At 33.0% G+C, this 15,933-nt stretch overlaps 2 protein-coding genes across 2 annotated transcripts; both read left to right on the top strand.

Moving 5' to 3' along the window:
• The first annotated feature begins 1 nt into the window (after position 1).
• Positions 2-7,647, top strand: LOC134252261 (leucine-rich repeat-containing protein 23-like). Its single transcript, XM_062734701.1, is given in 9 exon segments — positions 2-249; positions 503-615; positions 1,197-1,450; positions 2,395-2,569; positions 3,189-3,227; positions 3,229-3,261; positions 4,120-4,196; positions 5,428-5,582; positions 7,404-7,647. Coding segments are annotated over 9 exon segments (1,011 nt in total). The 5' UTR covers positions 2-114; the 3' UTR covers positions 7,434-7,647.
• A 1,974-nt stretch (positions 7,648-9,621) lies between these two features.
• LOC134251815 (turripeptide Lol9.1-like) lies at positions 9,622-13,004 on the top strand. The gene is made up of 3 exons (XM_062734237.1): positions 9,622-9,706; positions 12,022-12,142; positions 12,897-13,004. Exons 1-3 carry the CDS (start codon positions 9,664-9,666, stop codon positions 12,976-12,978), a joined length of 246 nt encoding a protein of 81 aa, XP_062590221.1. The 5' UTR covers positions 9,622-9,663; the 3' UTR covers positions 12,979-13,004.
• Positions 13,005-15,933: the final 2,929 nt, after the last annotated feature.

Here is a 15,933-nt window from a genome sequence, read left to right as displayed (position 1 = left end):
ATCTAAAAAATATTAGCCTCCACACAAGCGATCTCCTTGACAACGGTCCGCCATTTTTTGTAATCATAACATTTTCACGTTGTGCATCGAACAGTGAGAGAATAAACTGCAAAAATGTCGGACACCGAGGAACAGATGGGAGAAGAGGAGGAGGCAGTACGTGAAGGTGGTGATGAAGAAGAACAGTTAGGTGAGGAAGAAGAGAAATTAGGAGAAGAAGAGGAAAAACAAGAAGAGGAGGAGGAGGAGGTGATAAATGTTTTATGCTACTGTCAGTGTAATTAGATACGTTGGGTCTCATGTATTTATTTTATGTATTTTGCTCTCTCTCTCTCTCTCTCTCTCTCTCTCTCTCTCTGATCCTCTCGCCCAGCCTCTATCTGTTTTTCCCTTTTCTCTCTCTCCATACACACAATGTAGGCATATACCAAATGTTTATTGTTTCTCAGTTTTGAAAAAAAATTTAACAATCATAAACTATATTGTTGTATTATGTTTTTAGAAAGTTCCTGAGAATCCACTGACAGAGGAGACGGTTGGAGAGTGCTTGTCTTTATTGTGCAAGACAGGTGATGGTCTAGCGCATGCCTATGTCAGATTAGACATACATGATAGGTAATTATAATGATTTAATTCAACAAACATTACTGTAAACAAATTTTAAGAGCGAGAAATATTCACGAGTTTTGCAACTTACCTTAACTCTTGAATATAAATCACCACAAACCATTTATATAGAGAATGTTTTCTCAGTCTAAAATTTATCGCCCGCAGATTGTTTTCAAACTGACAAATTGCGAATAAAAGTTGATGTGAATAATATTTGGGTTACAATTGTCATCAACTCTTTTTTTTATGTCAAAAAAAACATATTTTGTTGTGTTGGTATTTTGCTATATTTTATGGTTTGTGTTTAAAATGTAAAACTTGCTTTATGTGAGCCATACACTTAATGCCTGATACCAGAGTCAAGTGGTCAAATGATAAGTGATGACGTTTGTTGTTGACAATTAACACAGAGAATGAAAAGGAAAGTGTTGAAATAAAGTTATATGTTCAATACTGAAATGTGAAGCATGCACAAAAAAAAAATGTTATTGAATAAACTTTTAGAAATTTTTTCATTTAGATAGACAGTTTTACTTTATCAAATACAAATTTGTTTAGTTATATACTTTGTATCCTTTCTTTTGTAGAGAAATTACAGATATCAGCATACTAAAAGGTTTTATACATCTCCGATACATAGACTTGAGTGGAAATAAATTGAAGGATATCAGCTCTTTAAGTGTATTAACTCATCTATTGACATTGAAAGCAGACAATAACTTACTCACAACAGCAAAGTTAGAAGAAATGCCTTTCTTACAAATTGCAAGCTTCAACAAAAATAAAATTAAAACTTTGGATGGAGTAAATCATCCCATGTTGGAACATCTGAGTCTGAATGGTAAGATCTGTCAGTTTATGTTCATGTGAAGGGAGATAACTCTTTCAAACATATAGTGTAGATGTCAAGAAAATTTCATGATTACAAAATTGTTCCTAGATCATCTATATACTTACACTTTTAAATTAATAAAATATGCCAAGAATATAAATCTTTAAATATTTGATATTTAATATATGTTGGATTATAACCCCCCCCCCTAAACAAAAACAAACAAACAAAAAAAAAAAGATATATATATATTTTAATCAAGTAGTCAGCATAATATACAGATCCAAATACATTAGAAATGCTGTTTCTTATAAAAACCTTAAAAGGTACAATAAGAATTCTTTAGAAAAAGTGCCATTCTCTCTTTTTAAAAAAAAAAAAGTATACATACAGCAAAACTCGTTTAGTACAAACATGGATATTGCGAATTCAGGGATATAGCAAAGTTATCTTAGATCCCCAACTATATAGATTTAACAAATTCCTTATACCAATAAACAAATTACTGATATAGGGAAGTAATTTTATAGGTCCCAGTGACTATGTTATAACCGAGTTTTACTGTATTTTAATCAAGTAGTCAGCATACAGATCCAAATACATTGCAAATGCTGTTCCTTTTAAAAACCCTAAAAGGTACAATAAGAATTCTTTAGGAAAAAAGTGCCATTCTCTCATTTGAAAAAAACCCAACATATTGACAGATCCAAATACGTTAGAAATGCCGTACCTTATAAAACCATAAAAGGTACGATAAGAATTATTTAGAAAATGAATTGCCATTCTCTCATCTGTATCTCTGAGCAGTCAGCTCACATTGACATACACAAAATATGAGATGCTGGTATCACAAAACTTATAGGCATCATTAGGTTCCTTCCACTTTCAGTGGTTAAAAGAGCAATTTTTTTGATGGTTTATTTGAACTCTGACAATAATTTGGCTGATTGTAGATAACGAGATCACTCAAGTATCAGGATTAGATCCCATCAAGCTTTCTCGTCTTCACACACTGGAACTAAGAGGAAACAAACTGGAAACCACGGACGGTGTCTGTCTTCCTAACTTGAAGAATTTATTCATGGTAAGAGAATTAATCCACATTTTAGGAAATTTTTCTGATTCCTTGTCCATTTACTGTGAAGTCACACATTTTCATGGGGGTTTAATTTTCATGATTTGGAGGCCTGAAGAGACACATGAATTCATGTACACCATGAAATGTAAAATGCTACATACATAACTACTCAACAATTTTTCATCCGCGAAATAAAATCCCCACAAATCAAGAGTTTTTCCTCAAACCACAAAAATTTGAGCCCATAGAAATATGTGATTTTACAGTATTTTATTTTCCCTTTGACATTCTGTAAACATTTGGATGATGAAGTGATAGCAATGTCTTTTCAATATTGCTTGGAAATCTAATTTCTTAATCTATAAAATACTGTTAACCAACCTTTATTTGCAAAAAATTTATTTCCCGATATACCGGGGGGTTAACTACTTTGTTACGATTTTGGCAATCAAGCCTTTTTTACATGTATCTGTTGTTAATAGACACAGATACTTTCAGGACAACTTTGCAGCGAGAAATATTCGCAATGATAAGGCAATTAATATATTTCTGAATTAAATTTCAGTTCATGTCTTTCAAGGTTAATAACATGAAATTAATTAGAAATTGAACTTTTACTCTTGCTAAAATACAATCAAGAAAGTCAGGATTAGGCCTCGTGAAAATAAGGTGTCGTGAAAATCTGAGAGACAACCAGTTAACCCTACTTTGTTATGATTTTGTTACAATACATCAATTTTAGGTATGCAGCTTTATTGGAATAAATTTTGGATTAACTGTCATCTTGGATTTGAAGAAATCATTGCAAACTGAGTTGAACCAGTGACTTAATATTATGATAAATGGCAATTAATATATTTGCAATTAAATTTCAGCTATCAGTCTTTCAAGGTTAAATAACATGAAATTTTTGCAAATGATGGTTTTATTGACTCTATTTGAATGGGGGTACAAGATTAGTACTAATATATTATTTAATTGAGAATTGAATTCTTAATCAAGTCAGGACCAACAGTTGCTGTGACAAATTCATGGTTCAATGCATAGAATACAATGAAGCGCATTGAAGTGGTAAAATTCTCCGTTTGGATGAAAAGTTATGAGTCATGTTTTGAAGGTCAATTACAGCTTTATGAAGAAATTTTTTAGAAACTGAAAGTAATATTGGAGTTTTAGGACATCCCATTCTATTTATAAGCATCATGATCGAGTTACACTGAAATGGAGCTTTAAAAATATAGTGGAAATGGTAAAACAAATGTTTGCACAATTTAGATCAGCTATCAGATCTGTAGGATAGTTAATAGTGCCCTCACATTTTTGCAAATGATGGTTTTATTTAGATCCTCAATTTGATTGGCTATTATATTTATGGAAAACCTGTTCTACATATATTATTTATCAATTTCTAAAGAAATGGGCGTGTCAAAAGATGACAATAAACACTCTAAATATAGGACCACCAGTCGCTTTGACAAATTCATGATTCAATGTATTGTATAATTAGAAGATACGAAGTTTTATACAATTGAGATGTTTTTTTTTAGTTCTGTTCTACACAATGTTTATTTTTCTACATTTTTAATATTTTTTATTTCAGAGGAAACAATATAACTTCTTTGAAGGAATTACAGAAACTCCAAGTTCTACCCATGTTGAGAGCCCTGGTATTATCAGGTAAAATTAATGTGATTCACATTTCTGTCTATCAATGAGACATTCTACATATGTTTTCAAATACATGTACACTGCAGCTGTAAATGTTTAACAGCTTGTGTTAATTGTTTTTGTTTGTTTGTTTGTTTGTTGTTTGTTTTTTTTTTGCATAGTCATGTATTCCTTAAGTTTTATAAATTGCAACAAAACTACCAGAGTAGTGCAACAATGAAGCTTAAATCCACTAATCTCCAATGTTTTGTATGATCCAGTGAATTTTGTGTTTAATCTCCTTTTGTCAATTTTTTAAAGGGTGAAATCAAGCATTGAATTACACTCAAGTTTTAACGCAAGTGTGATTTTTCCCCAAACCCCCTGGATTTTTTTTTTTATTGTGAAGAAAAAAGTTTACGTATTTTAGTTATATAAGAGTTATTTCCTCTTATTGTGTTAGATAAATTCGTGAATGATTCAGTCATGGAACAGATTTAGAACTATGGAGTAAAGAAGCTCCTCTAAACATTGCAAAATTCTGTCTTTAACAAAATTAACACAATGAAATAATGAAACATTGTCCAGATCGAAGGAATAGATCGAAGGAATGAATATTTATGTCTTGAAATGAATATCTAATTGGATTTGTTATTGTAGGGATTCTCTCATTTTATTTTTCTAACATGATGGGTCTTTTTGCTGTGCAATCAACAATTTGTTGTCCACAAAATTATATTTTCAAAAGATGTTGAACATTCCTAAATACAAAGTATTCTTGATATTCAGCTTTAAAAGCACTTCCTTTAATGAATCATTTATTGTATCAAGGGCTTAAAGTACATTCTTTATTCAAACAGTTTCCTATGTTTGCAAAGGACATAAATAAGGTTCAAATACACCTTAAATAATTAATAGGGAAAAAGGGCAAAAACTCATTGCATAGCGGCAGATATTCCAATGCACTATATATTGTCATAAACCCTTGGCTAGTAAAGATTGTATAGATAACTGTAAAAGAAAAAGGCTAAAATATTTGAACTACAGTAAAACTCATTTATTAGTACGAACATGGATATTGCGAATTCAAGGATGTAGCAAAGTTATCTTGGATCCCCAGCTATATAAATTTATGGATTCCTTATATGGATATAACAAATTACGGATATAGCGAAGTAATTTCATAGGTCACAGTGACTTCATTATAGCCAAGTTTTACTGTATACACATTATCAAATTGAGGCTATTCTGTAATTAACAGAGAACCCCGCGGCTGAGGAGGAGGACTACAGACTTGAGGTGCTGATCACGCTGAGGAAACTGGAGAGGCTGGACAAGGAGGAGTATAATGATGAGGAGCGTGAGGAGGCAGAGCAGATCTACGAACAGAGGAGGCAGGAGGAGCTAGCCGCAGAGGTAAGACAGCAGGGAAACTGGTCACATTACTGGTCACTGAGTAGGTCAAATAGAGCAATTGTCTGACTCCAGTCAGACAGAGCAATGAGATCTACAACAATAGCTAGACAGAGCAATCTATTCCACCACACAAATCAATCTGAGCAATCGGATCTATGACCTAATAGTCAGAGCAAATAAATCTACTACAATTTTTACATTTAGCAATCAGATTCCTAGAATAAGCAAAGCAATCAGGTCTACCACACAAGTCAAACAAAGCAATCAGGTCTGCCACAATAGTCAAAAACAGCAATCAGGTCTACCACAATAGTCAGACATAGCAATCAGGTCTACCACAATAGTCAGACATAGCAATCAGGTCAACCACAATAGTCAGACATAGCAATCAGGTCTACCACAATAGTCAGACATAGCAATCAGGTCTACCACAATAGTCAGACATAGCAATCAGGTCTACCACAATAGTCATACATAGCAATCAGGTCTACCACAATAGTCAGACATAGAAATCAGGTCTACCACAATAGTCAGACATAGCAATCAGGTCTACCACAATAGTCATACATAGCAATCAGGTCTACCACAATAGTCAGACATAGCAATCAGGTCTACCACAATAGTCAGACATAGCAATCAGGTCTACCACAATAGTCATACATAGCAATCAGGTCTACCACAATAGTCAGACATAGCAATCAGGTGTACCACATACATGTAAGTCAAACGAAGCAATCATATCAGCCACAAAAGTCTCACAGATTTGTCTTAGATCAGCAAAATACTATACAGAGCAACTAGTCACACAACAAAGGTCAAATCCAGCACATAAAATAGACTGTCCCATTTCTCCATATATGAATAATCATTATACATATGGACTTACTTGTATGTTTGAATTCCAGAACACAGCAGAAGGAGAGCAAGGTGATTTAATGTAGAAGTTATATGTATGACTTAGATCTGGTGTATTCTGGTGATGGGTATATATATTGCATCTATACATCATCATGTAGAATAGAAAAAATGTATATCTATATATATGATGTGTATATCAAACTATTCTCATTTGGCTTCTGTGCTTTGTCCATGCTTACTGTATATTTTTATTCTGCTTCATAATCATACTGCTTGCTTGTCATGTCTTGTTTTTTTTTCATTTCATACTCTATATATTTTTTTTTGTTGAAAAATATTTTAATAAGTAATTAATATTTTGTTTTTGGTACCTATACTGCTATATACAAAGTTTTTTCATGGTCACACACTAAACTATCATAGCAAAGGAAAAGTTTCTTTAATAGTACTAAAAAAAATTAAAGAAGAACAATAATACAGTAATAAAATGATAAACACTAATACTGTAAAGGATATTTATAAACTGATAAATTGTAAAATCAATCTAATTAGACTTATTGTAAAATGAGCGTACTCAGTTATTAAGGGGGTTAACTCAAAATAAGATAAACGACATTTTCTTGTGCTGTTTTAGCTTAGCATATTTAGAATGTATTTAATGTTGAAAAAATGAAAAGAGGAAGGAAAGTGTTCTGATTTAGATGTAAATTTATCTACAGGTACATTTGACTCTTTTAGATGTATATGGATAGAAGTATTAGTTCAGATTTTCAAGACCATTTAAATTGTATAATGTTTGAATTGATTTGTACTACCATGATACATTTAGTTCATTTTTCTTTGGATATAAACTTAAACTGAGATGGGATAAATTGACAAAATGTTATATTTTCTTCAACACCGTTTCTTTAATATTTTTCTGAAATCTTTACCTACATGTAAGTTTTTATTTATCTGTTGTAGAATGAAGAAGGTTCAGAAGAAGATGATTAATAATTCTGGAGTCTGTGAAGAAAAAAACATTTTGATAAAAAAAACTGTCACAACTGATTCATTACATCAAAGTGTTTCAAGAGAACTGATCGGAAGATTACAATTATTCTGTGATACTTGTTTCTTATTATCTAATTTTATTGGAATAAATTATGTATTATTTTATGTTAATACACCTTGACATTTATGGGAGAAGTAAATTATTTTACTCTTATAGTGTATGACGGGTTAAAAGGTCACATATTTTGGAAATTATCTGAAAAGAATTATAATCAATGATCACAAGGTTTTTTAAAAGTACCTTTCCAAGGACAAATGTAAAGCTTTTTAAAAAATTATTTAGTGCTTTCATAACTTTTTGTAATTTTGATATTGCTTAAAAATTATCTATATTGTTTTTATATCTAAAACTTTTATGGGATTAAAGGTCAGATAAAAAGTTGGTGTAGGATTTTATCTAAAATATATCTAGTAGTGATGCAGCTATCAGGAAATTTCACGGACAACTGCACCTTTTTTTTGTTTTATAAAAATCATATTGACATCTTTTAGGATACAAAAATTTGAATACAAAGTTCCATTAAGAAAACACAATTTATTACCCTTAGAAGTATGGCGATTGTGATGATTTTTTCAATACCCAGTATATTTCTATGTAAAACTTGAAAATTATTCATTCTTGTTTGTAACCCCGCCCTATCCCCTTTGCAGTGTTTTGTCATGATTTTAACAATTTAGATTCTACACTACCTCAGGATGCTTCCACATAAGTTTCAGCTTTTCTAGCCCACTGGTTCTTGAGAAGAAGATTTTTTAATGACCCCATCCTATTTTTGTCTTTTCAGAACTTTCTGTCTTCCGAACATGGCAATGCTAGTGTGTATATAAAATTCAATGACCCTTCGACATTACGTAATCGCGCGTTGCGGTTTACATGTACTTATGTAAAAGCTTTGAACACACACAAAAACTGACATTTAGAAATCCGGAAGCGCACAATAAATTTTAGCGTTCAGGGGCTCTTGCGCCAAAGGCGCTAAAATTCTGAATACTGACAGTGATATTAATATTTCTTTTACAGTACATTTCTATTAAAACTTTGGTGCTGTTGTGGCCCCGCCCTACCACCGGGGTCATGATTTCAACAATTTAGATTCTACACTACCCCAAGATGCTTCCACATAAGTTTCAGCTTTTTTTGGCCCACTGGTTCTTGAGAAGAATATTTTTAATAAACCCATCCTATCTTTGTCTTTTCTTGATTCTCTCCCCTTGGAAGGGGACTTGGCCCCTCGTTTTTACAATTTAAACTCCCCATTATCCAATGATGCTTTGTACCAAGTTTGGTTAAAATTGGCCCGGTGGTTCTTGAGAAGAAGTTGAAAATGTGAAAAGTTTACAGACGGACGGAATTTATCAAAATTTTAATAACCATATAGATGTAAATATACTGGACAAAAAAGTTAAGGATCACCATCTTAAATAAAAACTCTATCATAGAAAACAGAATGCAGTTTTATTAATTTTAGTATATTTTATATTCAAAGTTTGAAAATTAAACATTGGATCTGACAAGTCTGATAGAAGACATGCTTTTTTTTTTCTTTTTTTTTTTTTTTTTTTTACAATTTCCTGCCTGTAAATATCGGTTCCATAAACGGCTAATTACGCTTTTGGAAACATGAAGTCTCTGCATGGCGACGTTCCGTTTTTGCCAGCTCCCAGCATCCCTACTTCCCTGGAGCATTAATCAATACACATAATTATGTCTACTTATGGCCTCTTATCACCAGTTATGGCCAGAAATACTGAAACTTTCGTGTGGTCACTAAAGAAAACTCTCTTTGATACTTCTATGCTCCTATTGTTCTACAACTAGTAACCTTTTTAACGCCACGCACTTTCTTGAGCAATTTGGCAAAACTCATTCAACACGTGTTACTCAAGTATAGAATTATGTGAATGACATATTTTTTAAACATTAATAACGCCTTGTTGTCATATAAATTCAAAGGTATGGAAATATTTTTCTTATGTAATATATTTTTTTTTTACATATATTTATATTTAATACGATTCTTCCCTATTTTTGCCTAGTATACATTAAACGTGCGTGCATATTATAGATATCAAGTATATATAAATATATAGTGACCCAAACAAAGTGTTAGATAAGAGAGAATACCCACTCTTTCTGTACAGTTCTATAGAACAAGTTGTCCTCACAGCCATGAAGGTTATTTTGTGCCTTATATTCTTATTTTCAACAGTCTGTAAGTATTTCTCCATTAAAAATCAAATGCCAATCTATTATTTAAATTATCTCTTAATTATTAATCATTAATTTAAACAAAGAATTGTAGTCCTCCGCTTTCGGTGTCTTTGTGGGTGAGATGTCATGTTTTATGACATATTGTGTAAAATATGAATGCCCTATCATATATTATTTAGAAATTATCACTGCAGTTGATTTTTTTTTAAATAAGGTCAATTGTGAAGGCCAAGGGGTCAGAAATCATAACATGCTTGGAAATATCTTGTCACAGGTAATGAGCATGTTAAATCCTTATCTCTTTTCAATACATGTGTATAAGGAATAAGATACGTTTGTGAAACACTGAAGACCCCGTATGGCAACACAGCGAAGATTAAACTTTTAAGTGCAAATTTAATATATTATTACCCAAAGTAGGGTCTTCTCACAAGAAACAAAGTTTTGAAATACGAAATCCCTAGCACCACCTATTCAAAAGTTATGGCCAAGGATAAATTTTTGAAAGGTCAAAGTTGTTGGTTTATTGAGAAAGGATATGTTACAAGGTTTGCATATTATGTGAAATATGTAAATCCTAACCCTATCAGTTCAAAAGTTATAGCCAAGGTTAAAATTGTTGAAAAGTAGATCAAATGCCAAGGTCAATGTCATTTTTGATATCTAATAAAAGTTCTTCTCATAAGGATTACTTGTGTGAAGTATGAAAGCCATAGCCCTTACCAGTCAAAAGTTATGGACAAAGTTAGGTTTTTTTTTTATAAGTATGGAAATCTCCAAGGTCAAGGTCAAAAGTTCAAAGTTGTTAGTATCAAATGAAAGGTCTTGCCACAAGGAATACATATTTGAAATATGAAAGTCCTAGTATCTACCGTTCAAAAGTTGTGGCCAAGGTTAATTTTTTTTAAAAGAAAAGGTCAAACTCCAAGGTCAAGGTCAAAGAGTAAAAGTTCTTGAGATCCAATGAAAGGTCTTCTCACAAGAGTTACATACGTGATCAATGAAAGCCCTAGCCCTCACCATTCAAACGTTATGGCCAAGGTTCAAAGTTTTTTCATAAGTATGAAAATCTCCAAGGTCAAGGTCAAAGTTGTTAATATCCAATGAAAGGTCTTGCCACAAAGAATATTTATAAGAAATATGAAAGTCCTAGTATCTACCATTCAAAAGTTATGGCCAAAGTAAAAGTTTTGAATTTTTGTGTAAAAATGGGCCAAAGTCTAAGGTCAAGGTCAAAAGGTTGAATTGGTGGTACCCAAAAGTCTTGTCACAAGGAATACACATGTGAAATATAAAAGGCATAGCTCCACTTAATCAAAAGTTAAGGGCAAAGTTAAAGTTTTTGTGACGAACGGACACCTAGACAGACTGACGGATAGACGGACGGTCGGACAGACGAATGAGATTTAACGTCCCCTCGCTTTCGCAAAAGTTGGGGACAAAAAAAAAATGCCATACGCCCTAGTATATTCTTACTAATTTTGTGAATGGTGAGAAAGGCAGAAGATGACAGCGATAAAGTACTTGAAACAACATTTAAGCAAGGGAATTCAACATAAACTCATATTCTCGAAAAGATCATGGAGGTTAGGGGGGAGGGGGGGGGGGCTATAAAATTTGGGTAAGCAAAAAGAGCTCCATATAAAGATTTACAAAAATGATCAAAATTTAAAACTAATATGTATGAGAATTTTCTTTCTCAAATGATAGTCGACAGCTTAAGATATCATATCTAAAAATTTAGGTATTTCTGGTGGTCAATTTGTTGACCCCCCCCCCCTTGCCTCCACAAGCAATTCTCATATCTTGCAAGAGTGAAAAATTCTCGAGAGCATGACGTTAAACAATATACAATCAATCAATCATATCTTGCAAGTTAATTAAAGTCGTACAGAGTTCTTAGATTTCGGCTATCAACCGTGACATTTGACATACTTATAATTAACACCTTTAATCAAGGTGAGTACATATACTGTAAAAAGCAGAGAGGCATCAATCTACTAGTATACGAGGCATGATAGAAGTTTTTTTTTCTTCAACAGGATTAAGAATTTTAAATCAAGGATGTTTCATCTCTCTTTATTCAAATCAACCAGATTTTTTTTAAAGTGAAACTTTAATTTTAATCTATGTCTATTGAAATGATATGACGAATAGCTACAATAATGTTAACTTCTTTAAAATGATCTTGGAAAGACAGTTGATAACACATCTAGGCTATCAATTTTTGTCGGCAGTGCATGCATTCTCATGTGTCGTTTTGGTGACCGATGTATTCCTTCAACTCTATCTAAATACTCTTTTTTCACTGGACAGACTGCGCCCCTGTGGACACCCATCACTGCAGTCTGATTTGCCCCTACATCTACTTGCCAATCTGTGGATCCAATGGAAGAACGTATGGCAACGAGTGTGAAATGAATGTGGAGAATTGCCTGTAAGTCTGTCTAATAAGATGGCATGTTTTCTTTTCTCCGAGATTTTCTGGTCGACTCCAGGGTTTATGCATTGGTATAGTTCTCAAAGCTGAAATGGTACAAAGATAGATTTTCTTTCCGTTTTAATGCTTCAAACATGCGCGGATCTAGAGGGGGGGGGGGGGGGGGGGGGGTAGGACCCCCCTGGAATTTCCAAGATTATTAAATTTATATACAAAAGCAAGAAAAAAGTTAACTTTGACCCCCCTTGGAATACGCAGACCCCCCTGGTAAACGTGAACTTATTAAAGTGGTATGAAAAGTTAAAAGATTTGAAGCATTATAAAAAAGTCATCGCCTCCCCCCCGTCCCCCCACGAAATAGGATTTTGAAGTTTGGGCGAGTTTAGGGGGTTTTTTTTGTTGTTGTTTTTTTTGTCAAGAAATTTCTGGGTTGAAATTTTTTTTTTTTTGGACTGGGGTGGACCCCCCCCCCCCCCTTGGAAAAAATTTCTGGATCCGCGCCTGTTCAAAAATACTTTTAAATGCGTTTAAATAACTTGTAACAATTCTTTAAAATGCTCGAAATCATATTAAGGACAGCGTTAAATTAATTGTCATTTGAGGCTGCATATATTTCAGGCTAGCTGCACATATCTGTCTTTTCCAAAGATTTCCCAAAGAAGATATTGAAAGTCCGTCTGTTAATATATTTTTTTTTATCTAAGAGCTACACCTACAATTGTATTTTAATCACTTTATTCGTTTTTTACAGAAGCAAAACCCAAGTCACCAGGGTAAGCCAAGGACCGTGTCCAAGTTCTACCACAGACAACTCGGCTCAGCAACTTGGATAAATATGTAGTCTGTCTAAATAAATCAGATTTAAAAACAAATAAAATTATAATTTTATCAAATGTAAAATAAAATATGTTCTGGATAAATTGTCCGAACGACAGGGTATGTTTACTTCTTTATGGCACTTGGTTCCATCTTGGTTTTTAGAGGGTCGCACGTGTCCTGCTCCAAAGGACCTTTGGGTTTGATAACTGTTGAAATCTGGATTCGTGAATCATTACATGTCAATAATTTACTGATTTTATCGACAAAATGCATAAAAGCTCTTTATATTTGAAACAGGAAATGACTTAATTCTCGAAAGGATTCTATTTTATTTCAGTTCACCAATGAAACTGACCAAAATGTCCTCCAGAACACATGACACTGGAAAAATAACAAGACATGTTTGGGAAAAAGCCCAGACTGAGGCTAAAATAAAAAATACCTTTGTTTCCCCTAACACGACCGACCCAACTAAATCGCATCGACTGAAAATATTTTTTTAAATAAGATGATTCAAATATTTTTTTTATTGTTAACCAGGTTTTATAAAATACAATTTCATCAAAATCAGTTTTTATCAGAACGGCCGACATTTTTCTACTGTAATTTTTCAAGCATTTGTTGGAAACGTCCAGATGTGGGCATTAGCTCTTCATAAAACAATGGCGATGTCTCAGTCTTATGGTTTTAGCCAATTGGAATTCTTTTCTCTTGAAACAATTCGATGATAAAATTTACCATGACTAATTAAGATTGTTTCGGAGGTGTCTTGGCGTCTCCATGTGAGTGAATAAATTTTCGAAAGGGACGTTAAACAACAAACAAACAAATCTGTCTTTGAATTTAAGGTACATGATACACGGTAAGGCCCGCCTGATGAGGGGCCCAACTAGTGAACACATCCTTCAATTTCACTGCATTTTATTTTATTTGAGTTTTGATCTAATATCTAGTTCATCTTGTTCCTATGTTTACTATATGTCATTATGGAACTATAGAAGTTGTTGTAAATATGCCTACATATTCATCCTGATAAATATAATTCAGATGTCCTTTCTTCCTGCCTTTATTTAGTGGTTAAACTTCGTGACTATGACATTGTATATAGCATTTTCATAATTTGTAGATTTGGTTTGGTTCAATTAAATATTGTTAACATACTCTTTCCAAATAGTTTTGAAATTAGGATTCAGCTTCCTGAGACGTCCAGTGTATTTTTCTTTAACTGGGCCCTTGAAGATTGGTTGTTTCTTTGCTTTTAATCCCTTCGAGATTTGTTAGGACGACATTTAAGCATTTCCCCATTGCTCCAACTTTAGACCTACTCGGCACTTTTTTGCCATTAAGCAGTGGGGGATCTTTCTTGAGCCAGCATCTTCTGCGACACTGGGCATAAGTTTCTATGGTCTCCTTTGAAGGACCGTTTTCAACGTTACTCATTGGGATTTGAACCTGCGATTTAACTCCAAAGCAAAATGCTCCAGAACCACTGCAAGTCTCATTGCCCTCAAACAAGTACATTGGTATATACTCGTATGTCTGGTCTTTCCGTTTTTGACAATCTTGTCTATTTTATTCAAATTATATAAATGTAAAATAACAGTTGTGAATTAATTAATCATGAATTCTGCTTTTAAACGGCATATGTATGATACGTAGCACTTTGATCACAAATCGCTTTCTTTTGTACTTTTCTTATTTTGAAAGGTAATTTTTCATTAAATTTTCGAATGTATTTTCAAAGCTGCTTCAGAAAATAAAATTGTTTACCTACCTACCGACCCAACTTGAGAATTTAGGGTCGGGTTAGGGGAAACAAAGATATTTTTAATTCCGGCCTGAATGGAATATTTTATTAACGTTTTCTGGTATGCCTCTTGTCTTTGATATGAATCCAAATTAACAATCTAGTAGTTATGTCGAGACTAATATGATATACTGTATATCTGGACTTTTTTCTTTGGTCTAACCACTAGTTCAGATATAAAGACAGAATTCTTGTTTTTGAAAATGATGCAGATATTCACCAAGAAGAAAAACGGGATTTAATCTTATAATTAGAGCTGAGGTCTCATCAAAACAACTATATTTTTTGCTGAATTTTTAATATCGAAGTCTGATAGGGTATTGGCTAAACATCCAGAGGAAATTTTGTGGTGAGTTGAGGACTGCTTGAGGTACTGTCTATTTAAAACATACTTGGTCAACATTACCGGTATTTCAAGCATGATTTTATGAAAAGAAAGCTAAAAATGTACTCATTTTCCTATACAGGGTTTATTTACAATTATTCATAGTTTTGTTTACAATTATTAGAGAAACTTTAATAGGGTAGCTCTCTTACTTTATATCTGAATTAGGAATCAATAATATCGACAAAATACTTTATAATAAAGTTACATTTTGTTGCTGTGATGCCTTGTTGGGGTATGTAAAACAGTCAAAACAAATGGACGCTCTTGTTTGACAAATGAATAAAGTTTATACGACTCTATCGTCGATTCAAATACAGACCAATCAAATGCGATATTCAATACTGCTTTTTCTGTATCAGTACTTGTTTAGTGAGATAAACTCACATTGACACAAAACTTCACACGCGACAATACTGTTAATTAATCTGACTCTGCACTTGATTATTCTGGAAATCTCTCTGAAGTCTTATATAGTTTACAAACTTGCCGCCTGTAAGCATTGACTGAACATTTGCATAATATAAAGCAGAAAGCAAAGATCGTTTTATCTACGTTGTTCAAAGGGCCATAATTTGAGTTATCGAACTTTGTAACAAACACACATTATGCAAATTTTACAACTTACTTTCAGTCGCAAAGGAAAAATGTATATAAAGGCTGCCTTTGAAGGGAGGATGGTGGGGGAATATCTCCATTACACTGACTAGTGTAATAATTGTGCTTGTTTAAGATACTGCACTCTGCTGCAATACAATGCAACACGTTGTAATGCTT

This window comes from Saccostrea cucullata, unplaced genomic scaffold (assembly GCF_032062105.1).
Source record: "Saccostrea cucullata isolate Sc308-1 unplaced genomic scaffold, CSIRO_AGI_Scuc_v1 ctg1, whole genome shotgun sequence".
Taxonomy (NCBI): Eukaryota; Metazoa; Mollusca; class Bivalvia; order Ostreida; family Ostreidae; genus Saccostrea; species Saccostrea cuccullata.
This window is presented reverse-complemented; position numbering and strand designations above follow the sequence as displayed.

Excerpts from the sequence above, each read along its gene's own strand:
- LOC134251815 (XM_062734237.1), top strand. The coding sequence starts at position 9,664 with ATGAAGGTTATTTTGTGCCTTATATTCTTATTTTCAACAGTCT. Across the intron at positions 9,707-12,021 it reads ATTCTTATTTTCAACAGTCT|ACTGCGCCCCTGTGGACACC; the intron begins GTAAGTATTTCT and ends TTCACTGGACAG. Across the intron at positions 12,143-12,896 it reads ATGAATGTGGAGAATTGCCT|AAGCAAAACCCAAGTCACCA; the intron begins GTAAGTCTGTCT and ends CGTTTTTTACAG.